General features: G+C 43.1%; 1 protein-coding gene across 7 annotated transcripts in view; it reads right to left on the reverse strand.

Annotated features, from left to right (window-relative positions):
- Positions 1-21,017, reverse strand: part of LOC142487770 (protein nucleotidyltransferase YdiU-like) — an 82,413-nt gene that overhangs the window by 23,630 nt on the left and 37,766 nt on the right. For all 7 annotated transcript variants that reach the window (XM_075587623.1, XM_075587626.1, XM_075587625.1 and 4 more), the window contains 3 exons: positions 20,668-20,740; positions 15,294-15,377; positions 13,110-13,239 (listed from right to left, as the gene is read on the reverse strand). In XM_075587623.1, the coding sequence (XP_075443738.1) occupies positions 13,110-13,239; positions 15,294-15,377; positions 20,668-20,740 (287 nt within the window). The remainder of the gene's footprint in view (positions 1-13,109; positions 13,240-15,293; positions 15,378-20,667; positions 20,741-21,017) is intronic.

Genomic DNA, 21,017 nt, shown 5'->3' on the forward strand with positions numbered 1-21,017 from the left:
TACAAACTCTTTTTAACACACGTTGACATTAGACAAAAGGGAGTAGCCAGTGGAAACCCAAGTCTTAGTTCACCATATTTGCAAACTAAAACAAATAAACAAATACCCTTCCTCGCCCCCCCAAACCCCCTCTTCTTGCTCCTTTGAAGTTTGTTTCTGTTCATGATTCTTTTTATGGGATATAACGTTAATGTTCTTTAATATTAAATGAGGCATTGCTATTGATCGCAGTTACAGTTCCTGAAAGCAATATATACATATAGTCTAATTATTATATTGGAAATATTAGTCATGCTGAATTAATGCTTTCCTTTTCTGTATCCTATGACTGGCCTATGAAAATAGCAATAAAAATATTGTTTAAAAAAATAATAATACTTGTAGGTGTATCATTATTGTAAGAAAGGCCAGAGACATCTCGATTTAACCCCTTAAACATCAATTTCAGTAGTAGTTACATAGTGGATAAAGACAAAAAAAAAAGACATGTCCATTTAGCTGAGCCATTAAATGAAGTCGGCTGAGATACTCATCCTATATTTGTATTTATATTGATCCACATAAAGGCAAACAAAAAAAAACAGTGAAACATTATCCATTTATGTTACATAAGGGAATTTTTTTCTGACTCCAGTAATGACAATCAGATGTTCCCCTAGATCATCATTCTTCCTATGTTTAACTTATTTGGTATATCCCTGTATAACTTTGCTTTCCAAAATGATGGCTACACTTTTCTTTCAAGAGATACAGTATATTGTATCTGCCATCACAGTCTCCAGCAGTAGTAAACTCCACATTGTAACTGCCCTTGCTGTAAAGAACCCTTTGCTTTGCTGCTGGTGAAATCTCCTTTTCATCAATTTCAAGTGATGACTCTGTGTCATTTACACTTTCCTTGGGATGAAAAGTTCCCTCGAAGATTCCTTGTATTGAACTTGAATATATTTGTAAAATACTATCGTTATCATATTCCCTCTTAGATGCCTTTTTCTAATGTAGACAAACCTAATTTGGATAGACTTTTCTCATGGCAATAACAAAGTAGATTATGATGTTCCTACCACGCCATGGACCCTGTGTCTCGGGATGAAAACGTTCTATAAAAGTTCCCTTATTGTCCTCGGGAAAAAAATAATAATAAATAAATATATATATATATATATATATATATATATATATATATATATATATATATATAATTTTGTCCTTTATCATCCGCTACATACCTTATTTTGGTATATGTGTAGCTTGTGATCCACTACATGCATACTGGTTGTGATGCGGTTACACATATAGGAAGGTCCCGTTTGTGGGTCCGAAACGTTGGTGATTTGTGTCTTTTCTACAATATATATTCTACAAATCTTAACCTGAGTGCTGTCTGCTGATTCCCGTGCGAACGGTATCGTATGTTTATCTACTTATTATGGGACATGCACCTACCATTTTGTGCTTCATTGGAGTGCTGGCTGTTCATCTATCTATATATCTATATATATATATACACACACACATATATAAAGATGAACAGTCGGCTCTCCAATGAAGCAATATATATATATATATATATATATATATATATATATATATATATATATATATATTGTGACAGAAACCAGGGGATGGTAATAAATTCCATATATAGGGCTCCCAGGATACTAGACAGTTTCTATCCTGTTTGGCCTGGGAGTGCAGCCTTATAATACATACACTCCATCCCACAGTTTGGCAAGCGCTGGAACTGAGGGATGAGAGATCCAGAAACAGAGTTTGTCTGCTGCCTGATTTCTGTCACCTGTCATGCTAATTAGGAATCAGGTATGTAAGACTGTTTTCCTGTTTGCTCTGGTCTCTCCACAAGAGCCAGGAGGCTGGAAGGCTGCTGAACTACAGAGGGGAGAAGCCTCTTCCCCTAACAGGTTCAATCTTTCTGTTCATTTGTATAAGACTGCAAAAGTACCTTGTTTTGTTGTTGGGAGTGGAAAAGCCACTTCCAACCCTGAGTCAGGGATATCTAAGTTAAGTTATCGCTCAGGTGAGCAGCTTTTGTTTTGATCTGTTTTCTGTTGTATGCACTGTGGCAGTCTCAGTGCCTGGGACTGAATAAACCAGGCACAGCCTGTTTAAAGGAACAGTACGTGACGCCTCATCATTTAACCTACCCCAAAAGACCGTGTTCTAAACAGTCCCGGACAAACGACGGAGCCCCGGAGTAAGCCGTTTGTCACATATGGTGGAGAATGCGGGCAGAGCACTAGGGGGTCTGCGGGTTGAAGAACTTTGAAAGAAAAAAAAAAAAAAAAAAGTTTTTTCATCCTCTGAAAACAAGATGGAAGACGTGGTGGGTGCGCTGGTACGCAATGTCGCTGCCCAGAAAGACGTGAATGAAACCCAGCAACAGCTGTTAATAGCCCAGCAAGAAACTAATGCAAACCAGCAGCAGACGAATGCAGCCCAGCAACAGCTGCTAATAGCCCAGCAAGAGATTAATGCAAACCAGCAACAGGCGAATGCCAACCAGCAACAGGCGAATGCAAACCAGCAACAGACGAATGAAGCCCTGCAAAACGCGAATGCAAACCAGCAAGAGACAAACCGCTTGCTGAGAGAGGAGCAACAGCGGTTCGCTCAGGGCTTACAGCAGGAACTCGAGATCCTGAGGGGGACTATCAGTAACCTTCCACTGGCAGCGGCAGCCCCAGTTCCGAAAATGACCAGGGCAAGCCACTACCTTCAGAAGATGGGACCCTCGGATGATGTGGAAGCCTATCTTCTCACGTTTGAACGCACGGCACAGAGAGAGGGATGGCCAGAAGCTGAGTGGGCTGGTCTAATCGCACCCTTCCTAAGCGGCGAACCCCAGAAGGCTTACTTTGATCTAGAGCCAGCCGAAGCTAACGTCTATGCAAAATTGAAGTTCGAGATCCTCGCCCGCCTCGGCGTAACCACGGCTGTTCGCGCCCAAAGGTTTCACGCATGGTCCTTCACGATGGATAAGGCCACCCGAAGCCAGATGTATGACCTCATCCACCTCGCCCGGAAGTGGCTACAACCCGAGATCAACTCAGCCAGCCACATCGTGCAACGGTTGGTCATGGACCAGTTCTTGAGGAAACTTCCCTCTGCCTTACGCCGTTGGGTCAGTCGGAGTGACCCCCACAATGCGGATGAGCTTGTGGCCCTCGTAGAAAGGTACAATGCAGCAGAAGGGCACCCGCAACCCACAGTCGTGGAGCAACCCCACTACCCGAGGTTCCAGGACTCTTCCAGAGACGGTAAAAGGGTACCGGGGTTAAGGGGCGCTGAAGAGCGGCGACCACCTTCACGCAGCACCAGCAACAGTGGTTCGCACACTAAGGGCAATAGCCAACATGGGGAGCCGGGAAAAGGCTCTAAGTGGGACACAGACTATGTACCTAAATGTGTAAATTGTCATGAGAGGGGCCACACAGCAAAAATCTGCCCACTAAATGATGAGCCCATGCAATGCAACAGCGTGGAACCTTATTCGCTGTTGTCCCAATGTATGGGCCCTAGCCCAGAGGACCCCTTGAATAACCATCTGTGGGCATTTGTAAAGGTTAATGGTAAGAGGGTTCGGGCACTTCTGGACTCTGGGAGCATGGTCACACTAGTGTCCGAATACCTCTTGCCCATTAAGAAGAAACAGGGAAACAGTTCACAAAGAGTGGCAATTTGTTGTATACATGGGGATAATCATGAATATTCCACTGTTGATGTTTTTTTTGAAACAGAGTTTGGTTCTTTAGATTTCAAGGTGGGTATTGTACCCAAACTGGCACATGATGTGTTAATAGGGACCGACTTTCCCCATTTTCTAAAAATGTGGTCCCCCGCTCAGAATAGCGCCCAGAGTTCAATAGCGGACCATAACGAAGTATTAGAAGAAACAAATCCTTTCCCTTTTTCAGAAATGGAGGTTGACGAGGGCCCAAATAAGAAGGGGGAAAAGGAGGAGTGCTGTAAAATTCCCTTCCCCATCACTACTTTGGTAGGGAATACCCCAAATCAAGATGTTGAGCAGACACTTACCACCCCAGAACCGGATAAGACCCTCGCTGACCTAGAGGTCAGTCCTGGGAGTTTTAAGAAGGCCCAGTGGGAGGACCCCACATTAGCGGTAGCAAGGGGAAATATACGGGACCAGAATAGTACTCCTGGCCAACCAGATAGGTCACTTGCTTACCCCTACTTCGAGGTAGAGAACGACCTAGTATATCGGGTTGATAAAAGGAAATCAGTTACAACTAAACAATTGTTGGTACCATGGACATTCCGTAACGTAGTATTACACCTCGCACATAGTCATCCATTGGGGGGACACCTAGGGGTGGAAAAGACAAAAGAAAAGGTTCTCCGAAGCTTCTATTGGCCTGGGGTTCTGGCAGAAATTACGAATTATTGTTCCTCATGCCCAGAATGTCAGATCACCGCCCCGTTCAAGGCGTACCGCAGCCCATTGGTACCCCTTCCCATAATAGAGGTACCATTTGACCGGATTGCTATGGATCTAGTAGGACCCCTAATAAAGTCTGCTAGGGGACATCAGCATATATTGGTAATATTAGATTATGCCACCCGATATCCGGAGGCAGTTCCCCTACGTAGCACGTCTGCTAAAAACATAGCAAAAGAGTTAGTAGTTCTGTTTTCCCGGGTCGGGATTCCTAAAGAGATTCTATCTGACCAGGGAACACCATTTATGTCCCAAGTAACAAAAGAGCTATGTAAACTCCTAAAAATCAAGCATCTCAGAACCTCAGTCTATCATCCACAAACAGATGGTTTAGTGGAAAGGTTCAATAAAACCTTAAAGAGCATGTTACGGCGGGCGGTTGATAAAGATGGGAAAAACTGGGATTGTTTGTTACCGTACCTGTTATTTGCCATTAGGGAAGTTCCCCAATCATCCACAGGCTTCTCCCCGTTTGAACTATTGTATGGCCGACACCCAAGGGGCTTACTGGATATAGCCAAAGAGACTTGGGAACACGAGGTTACCCCTTACAGAAGTGTAATAGAGCATGTTGCCCAGATGCAGGACCGCATTGCTGCAGTCCTACCCATAGTGAGGGAACACATGGAGAAAGCTCAAGAAGCACAGAGGAATACGTATAATAAGGGTGCTAGGGTCAGAATTTTTTTTCCAGGTGATAGGGTACTAGTTCTGGTTCCCACCGTGGAGAGTAAATTCCTTGCTAAATGGCATGGGCCATATGAGGTCTTGGAAAGAGTGGGAGAAGTAAATTATAAGGTAAGACAGCCAGGTAGGAGGAAACCTGAGCAAATTTACCATATAAACCTACTCAAGCCCTGGAAAGATAGAGAAGTCTTGTTAACCCTAGTACCCCCAGGTCCGTCAGAGAATCAAGAAACTGACCCAGAGGTTAGCATAGCTGAAACCCTGTCTGTTCATCAGAAACGAGAGGTTCAGAATTTAGTGAGAAGAAACAAAGAAATCTTCTCTATACGGCCAGGTAGAACTAGCGTAATTGAACATGACCTAGTCTCTGAACCGGGGGTCCGAGTTAACCTTAAACCGTACCGAATCCCAGAGGCCAAAAGAAAGGCTATAAGTTTAGAGGTTAAAAAAATGCTAAAACTAGGTGTAATTGAGGAATCCCAAAGTGGGTGGAACAGCCCTATAGTCTTAGTCCCAAAGCCAGATGGTACAACAAGGTTTTGTAATGACTACCGGAAACTAAACGCGGTGTCAAAATTTGATACTTATCCTATGCCCAGGGTAGATGAACTTGTAGAGAGACTGGGCAAAGCCCGATATCTCACAACCCTAGACCTAACAAAAGGGTACTGGCAGGTTCCCCTCACAGAAAGGGCAAAAGAAAAGACAGCCTTCTCAACCCCAGACGGCCTCTTTCAGTATAGGGTGCTGCCTTTTGGCTTACATGGAGCTCCCGCCACATTCCAAAGAATGATGGATAAAATTTTAAAACCACATGCTCGGTATGCTGCCGCCTACCTGGATGATGTGGTAATCCATAGTGAAGATTGGCAATCCCACCTTCCAAAGGTCCAAGCTGTGCTTGACGCAGTCCGGTCTGCTGGACTAACTGCTAACCCCGCTAAATGCACTATTGGTCTGGAGGAGGCCAAGTATCTGGGATATTCTATTGGCAGAGGTTTACTCAAACCCCAAACACTCAAAGTGGAGGCGATACAAAATTGGCCAAGGCCAGTTACAAAAAAACAAGTAAGGACCTTTTTGGGGTTAATTGGGTACTATAGAAGGTTTATTCCCAATTTTGCAACTAAGGCAACCCCACTAACTGACCTCACAAAAGCAAGAGGACCACTAATGGTAAAGTGGTCCCCCGAAACCGAACAAGCCTTTAGAAGCCTGAAAGAAGCTCTCTGTGCCCAACCAGTGTTGGTCACACCTGACTTCTCCAAAGAGTTCGTAGTCCAAACCGACGCATCTGAGGTAGGGCTGGGGGCGGTACTCTCCCAGGAGTCTCAAGGTGAGGAGCACCCCATCCTTTATTTAAGTAGGAAACTAAATCCCCAGGAGAAAAATTACTCCATAGTAGAGAAAGAGTGTCTCGCAATAAAGTGGGCTGTAGAGACGCTCAAATACTACCTGTTGGGGAGAAAATTCCGGTTGGTCACAGATCATGCACCCCTTACCTGGATGTGTCAAAACAGGGAAAAGAATGCTAGAGTGACCAGGTGGTTCCTAAGCCTACAACCCTTTAAATTTTCTGTGGAACACAGGTCAGGGCACAAACATGGCAATGCTGACGGGTTGTCAAGGATGCACTCCCTAATATCCATGGTCGCTCATCCCATGAGGTCTGAGCTGGGGGGGAGGATATGTGACAGAAACCAGGGGATGGTAATAAATTCCATATATAGGGCTCCCAGGATACTAGACAGTTTCTATCCTGTTTGGCCTGGGAGTGCAGCCTTATAATACATACACTCCATCCCACAGTTTGGCAAGCGCTGGAACTGAGGGATGAGAGATCCAGACCAGAGTTTGTCTGCTGCCTGATTTCTGTCACCTGTCATGCTAATTAGGAATCAGGTATGTAAGACTGTTTTCCTGTTTGCTCTGGTCTCTCCACAAGAGCCAGGAGGCTGGAAGGCTGCTGAACTACAGAGGGGAGAAGCCTCTTCCCCTAACAGGTTCAATCTTTCTGTTCATTTGTATAAGACTGCAAAAGTACCTTGTTTTGTTGTTGGGAGTGGAAAAGCCACTTCCAACCCTGAGTCAGGGATATCTAAGTTAAGTTATCGCTCAGGTGAGCAGCTTTTGTTTTGATCTGTTTTCTGTTGTATGCACTGTGGCAGTCTCAGTGCCTGGGACTGAATAAACCAGGCACAGCCTGTTTAAAGGAACAGTACGTGACGCCTCATCATTTAACCTACCCCAAAAGACCGTGTTCTAAACAGTCCCGGACAAACGACGGAGCCCCGGAGTAAGCCGTTTGTCACAATATACACACATATATACACACACAGGTAGTCCTCGTTATCCAACGTTTCACTTTACAACGAATGGCATATCCAATGCTTTACAATGCAACCCTAAGGGACGTTTTTCAACGCCTGAATGCGTTATCCAACGCTCACCGCCACTGATTAACATGAGGCTCACTTTACAACGGTCTCACTATCCAGCGCTACTTCCAGAACGGACTCCGTTGGATAACCGAGGACTGACTGAATATAGTTATCATGTTACCTCTCATCCGCCTCTTTTGTAAACAATCCTAATTCAGCTAGCCTTTCCTCAAAAGTCAGACCTTCCTTCTCCTTTATTCATTTGATAGTTCTTTTCTGCATTTTTCCAGTTCCATAATGTCTTTCTTTTATGGAGCGGTACCCAAAAATGTGCTCAGTATTTAAGTAGTAGTCTTACTAAGAATGTAGACATATATAATCTTGGCAAGCTCAAAACCCAGTCCCTCAGTATTATATAGTGATATCGTTAATAGTGCCAACTAGAGTGTTACTGGGTAAGTGACCTCAAATACACCACCTCAAACAAAGAACCCCTGATGCACATCCAATATTACAAATTGTTTCATTTATTTATATGTTTTTTCTTCTAGCAAGTATGGGTAATTGTAAGCCTGCAACCACCCAGGACAGACCCATTCAGTAGGTTCTGCCAATATCACTTTTCTACTGTGTCCTTTGTATTTCCTACACTGCATAGAGAAAAGAGAGGGGGGGGGAACAATGATATAATCAATAGCATGCAACGTGTAACATGTATGCGATGTGTGAGGGGCCTGAACTTAGAAGCACTATATGTGAGCTGCAGTGCAGTTAAAACCGGTTATTATCACAGAAGAAACCTACGAAATGGTAAAAAATACAACAACAAAAATGTGAAAAAGTGCTAGAAAAAATATATAAATTTTTCCCGAGCTGATTGCTGCAGCAAAGGTTATCTGCACCTTTCTCCTGGGGGAAGAAATGGCTCCATAACTACTGCGATTACATGTGTGTACTCAATAAGAAGCCCCAATGGCCATCCAATATGACAAATTATTTCATTCACCTCTATATTTTGTTTCTTCTTATAAGTACAGTATGGGTCATTTGGTTCAATCTTTTGACCAACACATGTTAAGCCTGCAACCAAGTCAATGTAAACCCGTTCATGCAAAGGATACTGCCTCCTTCCTGCTGCCGCCCTCTGACTTCTTCGAAATTGCAGCATCAAATGACGCTGCGGATGTCACCACGCGACGTCACATGGCAACGCTCTTGGTGCGGCAATGTCGTAGCGTCATTTGATGCTGCAGAAAGAAGGCGGAGGCAGCAGGAAGGCGGCAGCAAGTAAGGAACTTCCCATCAGGTCCGAGAGCGCAGCCCCTGTGAATGTGCGCAGCAATGTATGCCTCCCCTCTTATTTTGCTGGGCCGATCGGGCCAAATGGGAAATCCACCACTGGATATAGTAAATAATTGGTAGTGTAGGGACCTGCTAAAAAGCTCTACCTTGATGTCGCTGCCGCCCTAGCATGTTTAGCCAAAAGATTAAACTAAATGACCCATACGTACGAGAAGAGAAAAAAAAACATATGGAAGTGAATGAAATCATTTGTCATATTGGATGTGCATTAGGGCTTCTTTGCTTACTAAGAATGTATATAGTGGCAGAATGATGCGTCTTCTCTTCCATCATATGTTCTATGTATGATAATATCCTAATAGTCTGTGCAGCCAATACAATAAGGGAATTAAAAAAATGCTTGTGATAGACCTACGGATATCCTAATTAGACAAGAAAGCCACGAATCAAATAGGTTCTGAGGTTCTACAGCACGTAGGGAAATTAGTAGACGAGGTTTAGTTCTTTTTTTCTATGTTTCTAACAGTTGCTGAAAATTTGCATCCTTGGGAGGTTAGAATGACCACTGCCATTCACACTTAATAAGACAACAGAGATTACCATAGTAACAGCTGATGCCAGGGAAATAATGGACAGGTGAAAAAACAGCAAATATAAAGATTTAAAAAAAAAAAAAAAAATGAAGTTAGAACTAGATCAGAACAAGGTGAACTATAAGGTTAAATCATGAGTTAATTTTAGTTTATCGTGGGATTGCTGCTTTAATGCACACATTAAAGCTGCAGTTCAGTCAATATCCTGCATGTTTGTTTTTTTTAATAAATCAGTTCTGTAGTAAGAAAAAATACTTTTAGCATTTTCTGTTTTTAAAAAAACAACTTTGAAAGACCAATTTTCTTGTATTCTATTTTAACAGCCATTTGCTAAGGCACTGCCCCTTCTTGTCCTATCACAAGCTCTGGCACACCCCTTTGTCAGCCCTGCCCTCCCTCTAGCACTTGTCAATGCAGCAGTGCTCATGAATATTCATGAGCTTCCACTGCCAGTCAAGCAGATTATAAACAAATGCCAGCTTTTAATATGTCACCAAATTTCGACCTATCAATACATGGAAAACGAATTGACCTGCAGCTATACTGTTCTTTAGGTAATTAGAGATTGCACACATAAAACTATTGAAGTAAAAAAATAAATGTAAAAAAAAAAAAAGACTGAACTGCAGCTTTAACATACATCTGGTCCTCTTTATACAATGTAGCGGGCTCAGAGCCCCCTCTGCTGACAGGTATTTAGAAGTTATTTCACAAATTCATTCATTATCTTGGTCCCTTTTCATTACTGTAAAGCAGCAGTCCAGGCAGCTCAATTAGTTTTTTTGTGGGAGGGATATTTTTTCTATACTACCTTTATAGTGGTCCTGCGACTCCAGGGACCCACCAGTTACAGTACAATTAGTTTTGTTGTTTTAGCCTTTGCAGCTATTGCCTGACATTGAGCACTATTGCAATGCTTGGTCTCTAGAAGCACCCCTAAATTCTTCTACACCAAGGATTGTCCTACAGTCATTTTGTCCCTTTAGTGTATAAGTACTGTACTGTAGTGTTTATTTTTGCTTCACAAATGCATAACCTTAGGTTTTCCTGTATTAAGCATCATCTGCCATTTACCTGCCTTAGTTTACATTTTACCCAAGTCCTTATTTAGAGAAATTACATCCTACTCGTATTTTACTACTATCGCAATATGGCCACATAGTAGGGCTAGATCCAGCGGCCAATAGAAGGCTGCAACATCATTGGGAGATGACATTGCGAGTTTCTATTGGTTACCCTTCGGCCAAATTTGTAGTTTTGTCACACACACACACACACACACACACACACACACACACACACACACACACACACACACACACACACACACACACACACACACACACACACACACACACACACACACACACACACACACACACACACACACACACACACGCTACAAGGCCAGTGACGTCAGAAAGGGGGAAGGCAGAGGGACGGAGAAGTTCTCTGATTGGCCACAAGGGGAGACTGTCACTGAAAAAATCAAACAACAGTGACCACCAGATTTTTGGTATCGCTGTCGCATGGTCGCGCCGTCGCATGCACTATAAGCGCTGGCAACAATGCATTTGTTTTGACGCCTCATTGTGTCGCCGTCGCCGGCACAATAAGCGCAGCATCCATGCAGCGTACATGCTGCCGAAGATTGCACCGCACGATCACATTGCCTTAAGGCATTGATCGCGCCCATAGTCCGCGCGCTCGCAACAGCAGAAGGGGGCGCGCGTTGCGTGAGGAATCAATTGAAACTGATATCTCGGCGTGACGGGCAGGTCACGTGAGCGGTTTGCCCAATGAAGACGAACCAGCTCCGTGACATCACAAACATGCCCCTAGACACGCCCCCGACGTCTACCATGTCTTGAAAACGCACCCGCTTCACGTGAGTGATGTCACGAATGTGCACGCCTCTGCGCGGACAAAGGCTGTATGGACGCAGCGTAAGGAGAGTAGGACGAGTATTGTGACATCAGATTTTCCAAGCATTTTCGAGCTTCTAGTAGACATATGCTAATGGCGAAGTCTAGGTTTGATGTAGGTTCTGATAATTGTCCAGCATTAAAGGCCTTTGTAGATTACTGTACATTTTAGAGCTTTCACCGCTTCACATGTCAATTTCTAGTTCACTGTGTGCACTTGACCAAATGATCTGCTCTATATACTGTAATTTAATTTATGAAGAACTATCATGCTGCTCATTAAAAAGTATCACAATAAATCTAAAACATTTCAGGAAATCCTTAGTTAAGTGAACTTACAGCTATTAAGGGGTTTAAACACACACATATTTAATTAACCACTTTGATTCTTTGTTATGCAATGAACAATAATACTTTATTGTGTAGTGTTGCCAGTATACTGTTTATGCAATGTCTTGTACTGTATATAATGTATACCCTGTTCACTTGTGTAACTGTATTTGTAACCATGTATTATTTGTCATCATAACTCTATGCCCAGGACAGGACATCCTCGAAAACGAGAGGTAACTCTCAATGTATTACTTCCTGGTAAAACATTTTTTATAAATAAATAAAAGTATACACTAATCTGTAAATAGGAAAACTCAAACAAAATAGAGCCCTGTCCTGAAACGATAGGATACAATTAATATTTCATACTTGATAAACAGGAATATGGCTAGCTCATAGCCACAACTGGTTGGCACATGTCAGATCTGCCACTTCAGACACCAGTGCTGACACCAAAAAGCTACAAAGCATATTCTTGCTCCTGCAAAAAAGGCAAACTCAAAGTATCCTGTTAAGTGCAGCATCCCTGGCAGAGATGGTCATCATGCTATGAGTTACAGTTGGCTTTGACAGTGCTGTTTAATGTGGATCCACCTTTACGTGCAGAAATAAGCAATGCCATTCAGTCTGTAGCAGAGAAGACGTGCACACAGAGATGCCTCTATGGTGTAGCACCTTTAATGCAGGTCGAAATCATTAATGTTCTCACAATGTGAGAAGTCTTTAAAGCTCCTCTGTGTGCAATCCCTGCATGCTAGCATGCCACACTGTTGTTGCTGCCTCCACAGCTGGTGGTTGCCGTGCATTCTCCTTAACTTCTGGTCGCTATGGCAACTAGGTGACACCACACGTGATCTACCTCCTCTCTCCTCATGTCCGCTCGTTAGCTTCAGTAGGATACTGCTCGTTCGCCTATGCATTCCGTAAGTTCTCCCCTTACTTCCTCATGGCCAGTACCTCCGTGTGCACTTCTTCTGCTCCATACTGTACATCGTTTACTACAATCACCCGGAGCTTGGGAAGATCTATGATTTAGTAGCACCAGAACAGCACCTCTAAGAGGTCCCAACCACACCCCTCTTCAACCATCTGGTGGTCACCACACACCATTGAAATTGACTTGAAGACTGCTTTACGCTTTATCCAATTGTTTATTTATCTATTCTTTAACAGAGATTTTCATTTAGCACGTTCCATCTTTTGTCTGTTCATTCCACCAGCCATTGGTCATTTACCAATACAACATTTTTCTTAGCAGTCCTATTCCTCTAAACGATTCCCTATCAACATGTTTAAAGGGGGCATATAGCAGAGCATAAGAAAACATGCACGTCTAGAGCCCCCATTGTCCCAATGTCCCATCTCACCAGGGAAGGCAGTGTAAGCGTATTTGCAGGGGATTACTCACAGCTGCCTTTGTCTAGTATCCATGAGGGGCTTCAAAGCTACAAGCAGCTTGTTCAGATTAAACATTCCAACATTGGCTTGGTTTCCAATCTTATACCTTCCTCCATCGTCAGACGTGTTTGGAACATAATCTATTTAAAGCAAACAGACCATGTATTGCTGTTGTATAAAAGGGTCATTAAAATAAATACCCAAAGCAACATTTTTAACTATACTCATTATTTTTCCCTAGTTTACATAGAAACGATATGGAAACCACTGGGCATCAAACCTTTCCTTCTCCAGTGCGGCAAACACAGGGATATTTATTTAAACAGGATTAACCTCAACGTTAATATTTGCCAAACAGAGGAACACATTCCTGGCTACAAATTTCCAGATGGTCTCAAACATTATCCTCCTTAAAGTCACAAATTGTCAGGCTGCAGATTTCCAGCTGTATATAAACTTTGAATTGTACGTAAACCTGAAAACACTGTATATGAGTTGCAATAAACAGAAAACGCTCATCTGTCATCTTTAATATTGGTTTTATTTTATTTTTCGAAGAGTTTAATCCTTTCAGTGCCAGGGGGCACAGTAACCTTCTCCTGCTTTCCTTGTGCATAAGAGTGAGAGGAGGATATGGATTACCAATATAAATTCTGCTTTTTTTTAAGAGTCGTTTCATTTTTAAATATACAAAAAAAATATTTTTATTTTTTTCATATATAAAGGTATAGTCCAAGGCTGGCCAACTCCAGTCCTCAAGGGCCAACAACAGATCAGATTGTAAGGATATCCCTGCTTCAGCACAGGTGACTCAATCAGTGGCTCATTCGTCATGACAGAGCCATTGAGTCACCTGTGCTGAAGCAGGGATATCCTTACAATCTGATCTGTTGGTGGCCGTTGAGGACTGGAGTTGGCCACCCCTGGTATAGTCACTGTAAAGGATCAATCACACTGTACCTAGGATGACTGTCTCTTTCACAAGCATAGCCCATTTGTTACCAAAGGTGATTGATGGACAATGTACAATGTATTTCAATCTCTGCACTGCCTCCTGGGGAAGTTGCCAGTCTCCCTAGGGCTTTAAAAGTACATTTGGTAAAACTGTGTTCATAAGATTTTTATCGTTCTGCGATGCCGAGGGCTGTATTTCCTCATTCACAATGAGGGCGATGATTTACTAAAGGTCGATACAGCTGCATTCAAATTGGTATGCTTAAAATATGGGGTAGCAGCGATATATTTATATATATATATATATATATATATATATATATATATATATATATATATATATATATTGAAAAAAAAAAAAAATATATATATATATATATATATATATATATTTCAATTCTGTTGTATTCAGAAATAACTATTCATAAATGGGTAGTAATATGAATCTCATTTCCATACACGAACAACTGTGTTTACTCTGCAATACAAACAGACTATGTCATAGAAATCAGCGTTAATGATTTCATTATGGAGGGTAGGAGATCACCCTTTTCTACTAAAGGGTTATCTAATAGGATTTCTTACAAAACCTTACGGCAGACGATCTTTTAACCTCTTTTGATAAGAATGGGTAGGGGCACAAGATAGGAATCTGAACTTCCCAAACTCCGAAAGTTCATTCGAGAATTTTGAGTTGAACTTTGGAACTAACTTTAGAATCCGAGTGAAATTTGAACCAAAACCCAAGAAAAGCTCATCCTAGGAATAACCTTTTTTTTTTTTAAGGAAACTAGACAAGCTTTCAAAAAAAAAATATATATATATATGTCCTGCTTATTGTGTTTTTTTCTTCACTAAAACAATTGAAATAAAAAAAACTAATAGAGTTTCAGCAAAACCAAAACATTACAAAAATCTTTACAATCAAAACACCAGCAAAAGTACCCAGCCTTACCCCAGAGGCTATGAATGCATTGCAAAGGAACGCCTTCAGGCACCCATGGGGTTAACATACAACATAAACACGCGACAAATAAAAAGGAAAAGAGCATAACATCTATCTGTGCAAATATTAAACCTTTAGTGGTCAGTTCATTTAACAGTATGTTATATAGTTTATTTTTTTAAATAAACCTCACTGCTGTTGAGCATAGGCCCTATTACCAGAAGGGGGATGTGCTACTTTATCTGAAACAAAATGTAATGTTACAACAAACCATGTATGGTGTTTGATACTCACCTGCGTCGTATCTTTCCATGAAACCGAATGGGCCGTAGTCTATAGTGATAGACAACAAACTGAAGTTGTCTGTATTGCACACACCTACATAAAAAACAATCAACGCAGCACTCATTACACTTCTTGGTTTAGAAACAGTAGTGCAGATTTCAACTCACATTATCTTGTTGTTTCCGAACAGTAATTGGTCCCAGTCACTTTTGTTCCTCAATGTCCATTAAGAATATGAAGTCATTTTCCGACCCCGTACTCTACTTTTTGTGTTTCAATCTAGACTGCATGGTTCACTATATACATCCTTGTATAGTTCATAGAGAAATAAAGATGCTTGGGAATTTTATGTCAGAATGTGCTTTTTGTGAGTTATTCTGGCTAAATATTGTGATATTTGTGAACGAGTCAGAGATTACACACCGCAAAGTTTGCAACATCTGAAATAATGGATGATAATAATGACATCTGCAAAACTCGTGCCAGGACATTTGGCTGTAAGGACAGTTCGTCGCTGCAGGTAATGTGTACCCTTACCCTAAAAACCTTAGCCCTTTTGCCTAAAAACCCTAACCCTTTACCCTAATAACCTTAACCCCTAATCCTAACGCTAATTGTCCTAGAAGCAACACCTACCTCAGGGCTGAAACAGCCGGGGCTAATAGTCCCTTTCTGAACCAGCAGTCGGCTCTGCTGGCTATTGTTTTGATTTTTTGTTTAGTTTACATGAACCCAGCCCTCTGGGTGGTTCCCCCGGTTCCCGGTCCATAAGCAGGTTTGTCCAATGGGCAAGAACACTTGACCGGTGGACACAAAATGGTAGCAGGGTAACACTTGTTCTAGAACGCAATCAGGAGATGACATTGTGCCTTTCTATTAGTGACCCTGCAGTCATATCTGTTTGTTTTTGTTTCGAAACCAGCACAAAAAAACCTACAAATATCGCGTGAGCCAGGTAATCCAGGTCCGGTAACCCTTTTTGGAAACGATCGCTGCTTTAAACGGGAAGTCCCTCTTAGGACTAAAGTGAACCAATGGCAGTGCCATGTTCAATAGGTTAAATGTAGGCGATTGATATCTTGTTTAAGAAAACCAGACAAGTATACATGTTATTTTTTTCTTAACCCCTTGAGTGCCAAAGGGGCCGCGGAAACTGAGTGCCAAAGCCACTCTGACACACTGCGATCACGTAAACGCTCCTCAGGCGTCACCAATGACCCAAACGGAAGGAGTCTTCACTTCCTTTTCATGTCTGATTAGTGCTCACAATCTCCCCTAGCAAAACGAGCTAAGGGCCCATGACACAGCTACAGACCCCCTGCTTCCTTTCTACTGTATGGAAACACAATTGGTACAAATTAAACAGATCAGGCGAAACTGCTCCCTAAAAACCTCACTTAGTTTACCATAAAGATAGCTCAAGAACACGAGTCTGCCAGAAGCAGGAAAGACTATCGTAATTAGCCAATTAAAAATCTATAAAACCATAAAAAACGTATTACAGTGGAATAGTGATGTGCCCTCAAAAATCTTTGGTCACTATTTACTATGTTAAACTGCTTCCCAGTGCTGGAGGTCTCTTCTCCTGCAGAGAAAGGCAGTTTCATAGAATTATTATTACATTTGGGCCTCTGCGCTTAGCCAAAAGGCCCACGTGTAACTGTCGCCCAGCTATGCAAAGTCTCTGCAATTGCCTTTATAAAGGTGGCTTGTAATGTGCCCAGCGGTGCGCGCATGCTCTGGGAATGATTCAAATAAACTTTCAATGAAAACGGCAGGATTATTATCTAAATTAAACATGTCCAATAAATACTATAACAAAACTTAGAGGATATGATGCTGATATCAAGAACATGCATGTTACATTGTGATGTAGAAACGCTGACGGAGGAAGATGATACTCTAGTACTGAAACAGGCCACTTAATCATATGTTCTATGACTTTTGCGTGTATTTTTAGCAACTGACAGAAATAAAGTCCATGAAATGTATTAACTCAGCAATGCTAAATTGCTTAGGCCATATTTACCAAGTAATACTGTTCATGTGAATGGGACACATGGGGTCTTCCAGCTCTCAAAGGTGTCTTATGCAGTAACATCCCATAGTAAATATAGGTCTACAGTATGTCCCTGCAGGAGACTATAGAATGATAATACAAAGGTGCAGTTTCACACGGTTAAATCATTGTGACTGGTGCCTTTAAAAGAACCACTGCTTTCTTCCCCTGCTGAGTGTGTGAGAGCATGACACATAAGTGAGTGTACACCGCATGTACAGTATGCGAGAGAGTACGCAGTATGTGCAAGACAGAGAGCATGGCACGTGTGCAAGGGGAAGAGCATGGCACGTGTGCAAGGGGAAGAGCATGGCACGTGTGCAAGGGGAAGAGCATGGCACGTGTGCAAGGGGAAGAGCATGGCACGTGTGCAAGGGGAAGAGAATGGCACGTGTGCAAGGGGAAGAGCATGGCACGTGTGCAAGGGGAAGAGCATGGCACGTGTGCAAGGGGAAGAGCATGGCACGTGTGCAAGGGGAAGAGCATGGCACGTGTGCAAGGGGAAGAGCATGGCACGTGTGCAAGGGGAAGAGCATGGCACGTGTGCAAGGGGAAGAGCATGGCACGTGTGCAAGGGGAAGAGCATGGCACGTGTGCAAGGGGAAGAGCATGGCACGTGTGCAAGGGGAAGAGCATGGCACGTGTGCAAGGGGAAGAGCATGGCACGTGTGCAAGGGGAAGAGCATGGCACGTGTGCAAGGGGAAGAGAATGGCACGTGTGCAAGGGGAAGAGCATGGCACGTGTGCAAGGGGAAGAGCATGGCACGTGTGCAAGGGGAAGAGCATGGCACGTGTGCAAGGGGAAGAGCATGGCACGTGTGCAAGGGGAAGAGCATGGCACGTGTGCAAGGGGAAGAGCATGGCACGTGTGCAAGGGGAAGAGCATGGCACGTGTGCAAGGGGAAGAGCATGGCACGTGTGCAAGGGGAAGAGCATGGCACGTGTGCAAGGGGAAGAGCATGGCACGTGTGCAAGGGGAAGAGCATGGCACGTGTGCAAGGGGAAGAGCATGGCACGTGTGCAAGGGGAAGAGCATGGCACGTGTGCAAGGGGAAGAGCATGGCACGTGTGCAAGGGGAAGAGCATGGCACGTGTGCAAGGGGAAGAGAATGGCACGTGTGCAAGGGGAAGAGCATGGCACGTGTGCAAGGGGAAGAGCATGGCACGTGTGCAAGGGGAAGAGCATGGCACGTGTGCAAGGGGAAGAGCATGGCACGTGTGCAAGGGGAAGAGCATGGCACGTGTGCAAGGGGAAGAGCATGGCACGTGTGCAAGGGGAAGAGCATGGCACGTGTGCAAGGGGAAGAGCATGGCACGTGTGCAAGGGGAAGAGCATGGCACGTGTGCAAGGGGAAGAGCATGGCACGTGTGCAAGGGGAAGAGCATGGCACGTGTGCAAGGGGAAGAGCATGGCACGTGTGCAAGGGGAAGAGAATGGCACGTGTGCAAGGGGAAGAGCATGGCACGTGTGCAAGGGGAAGAGAATGGCACGTGTGCAAGGGGAAGAGCATGGCACGTGTGCAAGGGGAAGAGCATGGCACGTGTGCAAGGGGAAGAGCATGGCACGTGTGCAAGGGGAAGAGCATGGCACGTGTGCAAGGGGAAGAGCATGGCACGTGTGCAAGGGGAAGAGAATGGCACTTGTGCAATCGTTTGCCTATACAGAACATCAAATGCATCAAATACATTATCACACCATACTGACAGCCTCACTTACTATGTCCTCAAACACGGCTCTCTTACATGCATTTACACTGTCTGAACTCTGTTAAATGACTGGTAAGGTTGAGTTGAGACGAGTATTTAGATTAATATACTTGAAGGTTGTACCATGACGCTGCAGCAGAGACCCGTTTGACAGCTCAGTGTAGTGTTGTACGTGGAATAAGATAACCAGCCATGAGATCGGAGGGACAGAGCTGTGATACAACGGTCACTTTCCCGCAGCAGTAACAGCTTGTTCCCACAGTATCCTAGTGACATGTACTCGTTACCAGTCATGTCACTAACTTATAGACGTCCGGTTGGGAGTGCGGTCAGGGCACGCGTGACAGAACGCGTCAAACACAAAAGTACCATTTAGACGGTGTGCTGTCATTAGCTAACTGGTTTGCATAAAACGTTGGCGGTTTTATTAATATAAAGACAAATATATTTCTTTGCACGTAACTTCTCAAGCCCCTGCACGCTACAAGCAATGGTTATGGTCTGGAAACCAGCACAAGCTAAACCACTCTCTTTAGAATAATTCTGTAGGAATAATAAAATTCAGGGACTGAGTGTTTGTTCCTCATAAGAAATAAATAGAGAAGCATGGGAAGTTCAGCTGGTAAGAAAATGTCATTATTTAACGTGCCTGTAGGCCCTTTTTTTTTTGTTGCTTGAATTTGCATAATGGATACGTTTCCTTTTTATCTAAAATATGTAACTAAAAAACTCGCCATTAAAGCAGCACTCCAAGGTGCTTCCCCTCCCCCCCTTTAATATGTGCATCAATACAATCCACACAATGATAAGTAATTAGCCAAGTTGCCGATCGATCGGCATAGGTTCGGCTCGGGGGTTCACTACATGGCAGCAGAAGAGGACCAAAAATGCAAAGTTCTGTGGGGAAGATCATGTGACCAGGCAGTCACTAGATACAATTGGTGCACTGCAAGAGAGAGGGCAGGGCTCAAAAAGGGGTGTGCCAGAACCTGTTTCCGAAGAGGAAGGGGATGTGACTTTTTAAATGGTTGCTATAGAAACAAAAAATACGTGTTACATTATAATACATTCAAAATGTCATTCAGAGTTTTTTTTTTTTTTAATGCTACTAGTATTTTCTCATAGTACAGAACTGATTTATTTTAAATAAAATAAAAAAACACATGTAGGATATTGCTTGGACTGCTGCTTTAAAGTAAAAGCATGTGAAAGACGTAGGTGGCAATTCTATATCTGACCATTTGTCCGTTTTTGGATGAAAATCCCCAGAGCCTTCAAAGGGGATTTTCAGCCAAAAAATTGCCTGAACAGCTGCTTTGGCGTACAGTATATAGCACTAGATCCGTACAGATATCGACTTGCAGGTTTTATGGCAAGAAATGGATTGATGGATTGATAGTTTTTGTGCAGCATTACATGGAAAAAGGAGAGAGGATGAGATGTACTCGTATGTTCATTTTACAAATAGTCAGACTGTAAGAACACCTCTAACCTCTTCAGTGCCTTCCCCTCCAGCATTTCATTGGTTAAAGACAGTATAACATTTCAAAACACGATGTAGATCACTCAACGTAACCAAACTGGGAATTCTGCATCGGTGTAAAAATCTCAACCTACCATGTGCAAACCCTACTGACATCCACAAGGCAATGAGATTCGCTGTCTGAGATACCACGCTGGAGAAGAATGCCTGAAAAGATATTTAATGTTACAAAAAACAGAGGAAGACATCAAAACTGTCAATAAAGTTGGTCATGTGAATAGGTCTTAACATAGCAGGCCACGGTGAGGCCCGTTGACAATTACAGAAAACAAATTATCTTTCAATACATGAGGTTTTAAAACCTTCCTGATGACTACAACAGCTCAGACATAGCCACTGGGCTCGTTGAAAGAGCCGACAGCCACATTGTTCTCTCCCTGGCAACTGGCTTCTTCAGGAGGCTGAGCCTTTATTTTTGGTAAAG

This window comes from Ascaphus truei, chromosome 2 (assembly GCF_040206685.1).
Source record: "Ascaphus truei isolate aAscTru1 chromosome 2, aAscTru1.hap1, whole genome shotgun sequence".
Classification (NCBI taxonomy): domain Eukaryota; kingdom Metazoa; phylum Chordata; class Amphibia; order Anura; family Ascaphidae; genus Ascaphus; species Ascaphus truei.